Below are 8,272 nucleotides of genomic sequence, written 5' to 3'. Positions count from 1 at the left end.
GGCTGGGGGGGTGTGGGGAGGGGCGGGAACGGGGGACGGGACGGTTGAGGTTAGGATCAGGTGACAGGGGAGAGGTTAGGCCCCCATTAATCCCCAAATAATTGGGATTAAGCACCGAGGGCAGAATGGGGGTAAGATCCCCATCTGTCCCTAGTGGAAGAGAGGCACAGGAAAGGGAGGGGTTGGGGTTAGGTAAGGGGGGAATAGGGAAAAGGCCCCCAGTGGGGCTGGGGGGGTATAGGGAGGGGCGGGAACGGGGGACGGGATGGTTGAGGTTAGGATCAGGTGACAGGGGGAAGGTTAGACCCCCATTAATCCCCAAACAATTGGGGTTAGGCACCGAGGGCAGAATGGGGGTAAGATCCCCATCTGTCCCTAGTGGAGGAGAGGCCCAGGAAAGGGAGGGGTTGGGGTTAGGTAAGGGGGAAACAGGGAAAGAGCCCCCATTAACCACCCTCATAGTCTCTCGCTGTTGTCCCATTGCGTCCTCTGGAGGACCACTTAGGACCTTAACGCCAGGAGATGAGTTAAGACTCTCATCAATGTGGACTGCCACATTACTGGGTCGGGGGGGATCTTGGTTTGTTGCCCCCCTCCCCTTACCCACCTCACCTGCAGAACGCTCCATCGCAGAGTGAGCATCCCCTCCTGGGGGACCCCGTGCAGCCTCTATTTCTGAGGGGGTGTCCTCCATTTGGGGATTAAAGGGTATGGGAGTCTGGGGTGGCAACTCCAAAACAACAATACTATCCCTCCTAGATGACATTAGGGCCTCCTTAAAGGTAAGTGGCATTGGCTTTGTGTTTGTTGTCATTGCTCCCCCTAATGGTCTGATTTCTTGCCTTTCAGTCCCAAGAAGGCCACCAGAGGTCGCCACATCCCCTTTCCCAGGTAAGTTTTTATTTCCATGGGTAGGAGTATTTTTCTGGCGTACCCTACCAAGGCTGGTCCTCTGTTTTTTAGGGATAGGTGTTCCCTGGATGAAAGGGGTCTGTCCTTCCCTTCCCAGGGGGTCAGGCAACGGCGGGAAATCCACACTGTCAAAGTCCAGTGGGTTTGGAATAACTGGTATTTCCATTGGAGTTATCAGCATAGTACGCAGAGTATCCACAGATGTACTAGTGAATCTTCTTTTGTATTTCAGCTTGCTCCAACCCACCGCTACCTGAAGGGCCCTTTCATCCAGTATCGGCAAGTCTCCCAGAATGGAACCCATGACCTCATCGTAATGGACCCGTAATGTCTCCAAAATGTCTCCTAGCCATTTTTGAGTGTTGTTTTTTACTCTATTGGTGGTATTAACCTGTTTACGCTCCTGTTTCGCTCGCGAGACAAAAATGCTGCCCCCCCCCCCCCCCCCCAGCTACGACGCACTAAATTCTAATAAATATATTTTTTAGACGCTACACATGTTATACATCATTGGAAAGCTACGATTCTTGTGCTTGTAGATATGTAAACCATTTCAAGATCGAGTCACAACAACAAGTTTAGTCAACGTCTTTGTCCAGTCACCACTTTGGTGTTGTTTACAAAGCCAAACTCTCTACTTACCCTCAAAGGTTCCGTGTCGTCCTGGTATGCAAACAACACATCAAAACTTGATCTGCGTACATTCCCAAGGGTTCAAAGTATCTAACCATGTAAAGTAATTCGTCCAAATACAATGTTTTACGTTCATGAATAGCCATTATCCTTTGTTTCATCATGCAAGTTAGCCGACGGAAGAAACAACTTGTTCACATAAAAGTGCACCTTTCTCCGGTTAGCAACGGTCTATTTACTATCCAAAGGCATCAAAATGTCCGCTGAACCCTCCCCTTTTGATTGACACCAAGATTGACCCAATCGGAGCTTCCATTGCCTGTCCAAGGCCTTCAACAGCCAAGCAACGACTCATCTGAATTGATGGCCCATCACACCCCCACCTGGGTTTTCTTTGTTTGAAGCTCAGCCCAATCAAAACCAATCTTGGAAATGACTGACACGTCTTTTAGCCAATCACATTCTGAAAACAATGATATGGGACTTCCCAGGTAAGTGAAAACATTGAAAAGCTGTACTCTCTGCGTAAATAGCTGCATATGTTCATGCGTTGTGCGCGCTGTTGGAACGGAGATTATTGACGCAGTTGGTTATCGATTTCATCATGGCAAAGAAGACACAGAAAACGAAGTATTGTCTCACAGAAGTTTTGGAAGAAGTAACTGGACATGATAGTGATTTATCAGACAATGTATCCGAGGAAAACACAGATTTTTCTGACTTTGATTCAGAAGCTGAGGATTTATATCAGGAAGGAGGAGATATTACCTTGGATAAGTAAGTTTCGTTTTATATTATAAAACATATTTTACTGTATATTCTGCACAAATAAGCTTTAGTTTCAAATCCAAAAAAAAAATGTTGCCGTGTGTTTGTAATCATTTGTTGTTTCTTTGTTCCACGTTTCAAGATACTAATAGAGCTACTTTGGCGTTGTAAAAACAATGTTTTATAACATATCAATAAGTAACCCTATTAGTATATCTTATTTAGTGAAACATGGAACAAAGAAACAACAAACACACGGCAACATTTTGTTTTCGTAATTGTTTTTGTAACTTTATATGCATACATATTTGTTGTTTCACTGAATCAGATCAGATAGCTCCATTTGTCATGGTATAACATTGTTTTTACATAGGGTTAGGGTTAGTATTTCTTCTAGCACCAGAAAAACTATATATTTGTGTAAAATAACTTACAACAGAAGTTCATGTGTGTGTGTTTCAATGTTTGAACTGCATTTGGGGGAGGTGTGTGTCTCTTTGTTTCAAGGTGTGAACTGAGTGTGGGGGTGGGGGTGGCTTTGTTTCAAGGTGTGAACTGAGTGTGGGGGTGTCTGTGTTTCAGTGTGTGTGTACTGCTGATGTAGAATACAGAAAATATGGGAATGGTTTGTAACTGACTGTTTATTTTGTCATTATAGGAAAACATCTGATGAGGACTACGAGCCGGATATTCCTGCTCAAGTCAGCAAGCGGCCCCGTACAGCAGCAGGACAGGAGGACAGCAGCAGCTCATCCAGTGATGAGCCTCAAACTCCCCAGAGAGGTTCTGCCAGCAGGAGAAGGCCAAGAGGAAGAGGAAGAGGAAGGGGAAGGGGGAGAGGCAGCAGCAGAACCAAAGCTGGAGCGTCAACAAGCCCATCTGGAGAGAGATGGAATGATGTTGACATTCCTGACATAACACCACCTCAGCCTACTTTCAGGCCGACGAACCCACCTGGACCCCAGCTAATTCGGACAGCGACCTACACAGCCCTGCAGCTTTTCCAACTTTTTTGGACAAACTCGGTATTACAAACTATCCTTCTAAACACCAATGAGTTTGGCTTGACTCACCACTCCACACCCACTCACCCCTGGATTGATCTGACATTGCAGGACATGTTTACCTTCATTTCCATGGTCATCTACATGGGTCTAGTAAAATGCTCTACATTTACTGATTACTGGCGAAAGGACAAACTGCACAGCTTCCCTTTCCCAAAACAGGTAATAACCGGGAAGAAGTTCCTCCGAATCTCCAGATCTCTTCATCTGAGTAGCATGGCGGACGATGCTACTAATGAGCAGAGGAGAGGCACAGCAGCCTTCAACCGTCTTTGCAAGATCAACCCAGTTTACCAGGAGATAAGAGAAGCATGCAAAAGGAACTATCACCCAGGCCAGGATATTGCCATTGACGAGAGGATGGTTGCCTCTAAAGCTCGCATTGGCCTAAAACAATATATGAAAAATAAGCCTGTTCGCTGGGGATACAAACTGTTTGTTCTGGCTGACTCGAAGAGCGGTTACACATGGGACTTTTTTGTGTATGAAGGAAAGCTCCAAGGAAACACTGGCAAGGGTCTCAGCTATGAATCAGTGATGGAGCTAATAGACACACAGTTGCTGGGCACCGGGTACAAACTCTTTGTTGACAATTTCTACACAAGTCCCACCCTTTTCCGAGACCTCCTTCAGAAGAGGATCTGGGCATGCGGAACCATCCGCACAAACAGAATTGGATTCCCGAAAACAAAAGAAAACAGTTTGGACTCAAAATCTCCCCGCGGCAGCATTCGCTGGATAAGGAACGACCCCCTCCTCTTTGTCCAGTGGCGAGACACAAGGGACGTCTTCCTGTGTTCAACGCTCCACACAGCACATGCACAGGACACGGTGCAGAGGAGGGTCAAAGGTGCAGATCAGCGCTGGATACTGAAAGACATCCCAGTTCCGCCAGTGGTAAAGAACTACAACCAGTGCATGGGTGGAGTGGACCTCTCCGATGCACTGATCGGATACTATAAAGTACTCCACAAGACCCAGAGATGGTACAAGACCTTCTTTTATCATTTCCTGGACATTGGGATTGTGAACGCCTTCCTCCTTCACAAAGACATTGCAAAAGGAAAAGGACAGGTACCTCTGACCCAGAAGGCCTTCAGAGAGACCCTTGCTGTTGAACTGGCAGAGTTGGGGCCTCAACCCTTACCCGGTCCCTCATCTTCCATCGTGACTCAACCCACAGCTAGTCACAGGCCAGTGCATATCAGTGGAGACAGCACCGCTGGTCGGCAGAGGTGCAAACACTGTGGTTTACTGACACCAGTGAAGTGTTCAACCTGCAATGTAGCTTTGTGCTTTGTCCCCAAACGTGACTGCTACAATAACTGGCATGTTGCCAAAAACATTTTGTGAAATTGTCAATAATTAGTGTCAACAATTCACTGTTTGTAAATAGTTTGGTGTGTTTTTCTTATATAAACTAGTTTTTCCACAATAGCTCTTGTTTTGACTCTTTTATTTGCACAAAGTTTAGTTTGAAGAAGGTAAAAAGCACTCTTATGCCTCAGTTACTCTGTTTCAACAACACTAATGGTGAATCTGAATATGGAATATGATAGATCTGAGTGTCACCTTTCATTAGAGCCCAAACATATGACTGTACATGAAAGAGTTCAAAAGTTGTAGCCTTTTTAGGCTAGGTATGTGGCCATGGTTACCAAGGGTCCTTTTGGAGTCTCCAAAGGGCACTTTCAGAAAACGCCTGGATGTACCCTTAGAAAAACATGTGTATAACATTCATTTTTTGTGTTGTTATGATCTACTTTTGAGTTTTATTGGGTCAGGCTTCAGGCTGGTGTCCAATTTTATCTTCCAGCTAATACCTACCACTTCTAGGCCTCTTTAGGCTATTGTTTTCATAACAAAATCTAGGCGGAAATGGAAACTTTCAGTTTCCTTGTGTTCAAGCTTCTATTACTCAACACCAGTAGGACTAACATGGGTCCTGACAACAGGGGAAAAAACTTCAGAGTGTCAGCTTTCAAAAGAGATCATTTACATGCATGTACTCCAAATGGTTCAAGAACAGCTTCCAATTTACTTTGGGTATGCTGTTTAGGCGTTTTTAGGCACATTTAACAGGATGCTTAAGAGGTTAAGAGATGGCGAAAATGGTTTGATGAATGATGCTAATTTGTGTACCTGTCTCTCCATCCCCTTAGGGCAGATTCCTGTTAAAAGAGAATGACTCAGGATCTCGGAGTGGTGTAATGCTTGGAGAAGTTTAAAATATTTCTTGGTGAGTGGGATGTTGAGAGGATTCAATGTGTAATTCCCTCTCTTTGTTGTGTTTCCCCCCAGGACGTTTCCCCCTTCCGTGAGGACGGCGGTCTGCTCCTGGCTCACCTCCATACCCTACTGGTGATTGGAAACTGCTAAAAGAATGACTCAAACTCGAGCTAAACAGTCCACAATCAACTCTAGTGTCTTAAAGGTCTAAAAGTGCACAGACACCAAGAATTAAAAAAGAAGACTGTCTCATGTGGTCATTTCCTGTTAGTCCTCTTTATTCCTGCACATCTAAAATTTTGCTTTAAAAAAAGCATTTTTGGAGAACCTTTCCTCAAAAAGAAAGGGTCTTTCTCCCTTGCACAAATAGGGATCACTTTTTGGGCTAACCTAGGTACAGTTCCCCTATAGTTGGTCAGTCACTGTAGCACTGCACACTGTGATTTCTTGCAACCAAAACCAAGGGCACTAGGCCAAAAAGGAGTCTGTGTAAGCACACTGCACTCTACACACACACACAAAGATCACACCAGTTTCTGGCCAATCTTTTAGGGATTTAACCCTGCCAACCCAACTGTTTCCCCAGTGCAAGAAGTGCAAGAAATTTCTCTTTTTAAGAAGAAGGAAAAGAGGACTAAAAAAGATTCCAGGCCAAACTAACTTGACCCTGAATAAGACCACAAGATGAATTTTTGCCCCCCAAGAAAAAGGTAAGAGGTTTAAAAGAGTAAAAGAATAAAATTGAGAGGCTTCTGATATTTCGCCTCATCGAGGCTTCGTCAGAGAAGAATGAGTTGCTGGAGGAAAGCAGGAAGTTAAAAAGAGCTTGGGAAGGGAGGGTTTGTCCACTTCCTGTGGATTGTGATAGGCCAAGAGGGCCCAACCCCTCCCTCTCTCAATTGGGACTCAATTATTCAATTAAGGTTCAATTGATTGCCCTGCCCCTGCAGTGGTCCCAATTCCACCATCTCATGGTTGTTTCCAAATTGGCCACTGCTCTTTTCTCCCATCTACACTCCAGTAAACTCATAAAAAAATAGGAATTAAATATTTAATCTCCACCGTCCTCACTAGGGCCAGTCTCTGGCTGGGTTAGGTTAGGTGGCAGATCTCAACCCCTTGCAGGGTTGGAGTGGCACTGGCGCTAGCCCCCCGTGTTGGACTGTGGAGGTCTATTGTTCCTGTGCGAGTGTGAAAAGAAGAAGAAGGAGATTTGAAGGTCTGTAAGGTAAGTGTTTGAAAAATTGTGAAGCATACAGTTTGTCCTCTATGAGGGTGCAAGAAACCGATGTTTCACCCCTTTTCTCTCTCCCCAGGTGGATCCCTCGACATTGAATGCAGCAAGGAAGGTAAGTGCAACTGCATTTTTTGGAGTTGGGATCCCCCACATGGCGGGGCAACAAGCACCCAACAAAAATGTAATAAATCATAATTCATAGTATCAATATTACAACAGAAAACACATATACATGTTAATATATATGAGAACCCGCCATGTGGAGGATCCCAACTACCTGTAGTGTCTACAGGTACCCCCAAGGAAGACCAAGGTAAGTTTTTTTTCCAACACTCCCCAATGTTAGATTAGGGCCTTTTTGGATTTTTAATATTTTTCATTTAGCCCTAGCGGGTCAATTGTTTTCAAAAGGTGTATCCAGGTCCTTTCAGCCTTCTGTCTTTGAGTTTTTGTCCACTCTTTATGGCTCTCCAGACCCTCAATCCCCATGTTGTTAACCCCATGCATTACAAAGTGCCGGTAAAGGACTGTATCCTCGTTTCCTCTCCTGACCTGATACCTGTGCTGTTTAAAACGGATCTCCATGGAGTATCTGGTTTCTCCTATGTACAGTTTCTGGCAACTGGAGCATCTGATAGCATAGACCACGTTGTAAGTTTTAAAATCAATGCTATTCCCTATAGGTACCCCCCTCCCAGAATATCTATTCCCAATATAGACATCCTGTTGGAAGTGTTGTTGTTCTGTTAGGGATACCTCAGGTTTTTTATTCAGGCTCGAGTGAACCAGTTTATCTTTAAGATTTTTGTTTCTCCTGTATGCAGAGATCAATTTAAAACCACCCAGGTCCTCCAGGGTCTCCTGGGCCTGTCCAAAGTTGAGCCTCAGCTGGCCACCCAAACGTCCAAGAGGATGAGAGAACGTCGTGACCACAGGTATAATTTTCTTCTCATCATTTTGCACTACATATCTCCCATTTGTTTGGAACACCCGCCTCACTTCACTCCTTATCCCCCTCAGGAACCTCCGAGAATATCCCCGAGGCCTCAGGGCTTTAAAGAGGACCGATGTCGCCTCCTCCACATCACTAAGGTGAGTACAAATGCGATGGAATCTGATCAATTGAGATTTGACCAGACCCTTATATGTATGCTTAGGATGGTAACTGTTTTTGTGGAGCAATGCATGCCTATCTGTTTCCTTAAAGAAAACTTTAGTGGCTAAAGTTTTTGTTGTTGCTCCCAAACTGGATGAAAAGAATACCTGTGTGTCTAAGAACTCTAATGTTTCCCTCTGGATGTTGTGTGTTATTTTGATGGCCGGATGATGTGTGTTTAAAACTTCCAAGAATGCTTTAAAACTCTCCATATCTCCCTCCCAGATACCAAAGATGTCATCCAGGTACCTCAAATACAGCGACGGCAGATGG

At 44.8% G+C, this 8,272-nt stretch overlaps 1 protein-coding gene across 1 annotated transcript; it reads left to right on the top strand.

The window, feature by feature from the left end:
- Window positions 1-1,381: 1,381 nt before the first annotated feature.
- Window positions 1,382-4,832, top strand: LOC134024079 (piggyBac transposable element-derived protein 4-like). Its single transcript, XM_062466496.1, has 2 exons — window positions 1,382-2,322; window positions 2,972-4,832. The coding sequence occupies exons 1-2, from the start codon at window positions 2,150-2,152 to the stop codon at window positions 4,728-4,730; spliced, it is 1,932 nt and encodes a 643-aa protein (XP_062322480.1). The 5' UTR covers window positions 1,382-2,149; the 3' UTR covers window positions 4,731-4,832.
- Window positions 4,833-8,272: the final 3,440 nt, after the last annotated feature.

Source organism: Osmerus eperlanus, chromosome 7, assembly GCF_963692335.1.
Source record: "Osmerus eperlanus chromosome 7, fOsmEpe2.1, whole genome shotgun sequence".
Classification (NCBI taxonomy): Eukaryota; Metazoa; Chordata; class Actinopteri; order Osmeriformes; family Osmeridae; genus Osmerus; species Osmerus eperlanus.
This window is presented reverse-complemented; position numbering and strand designations above follow the sequence as displayed.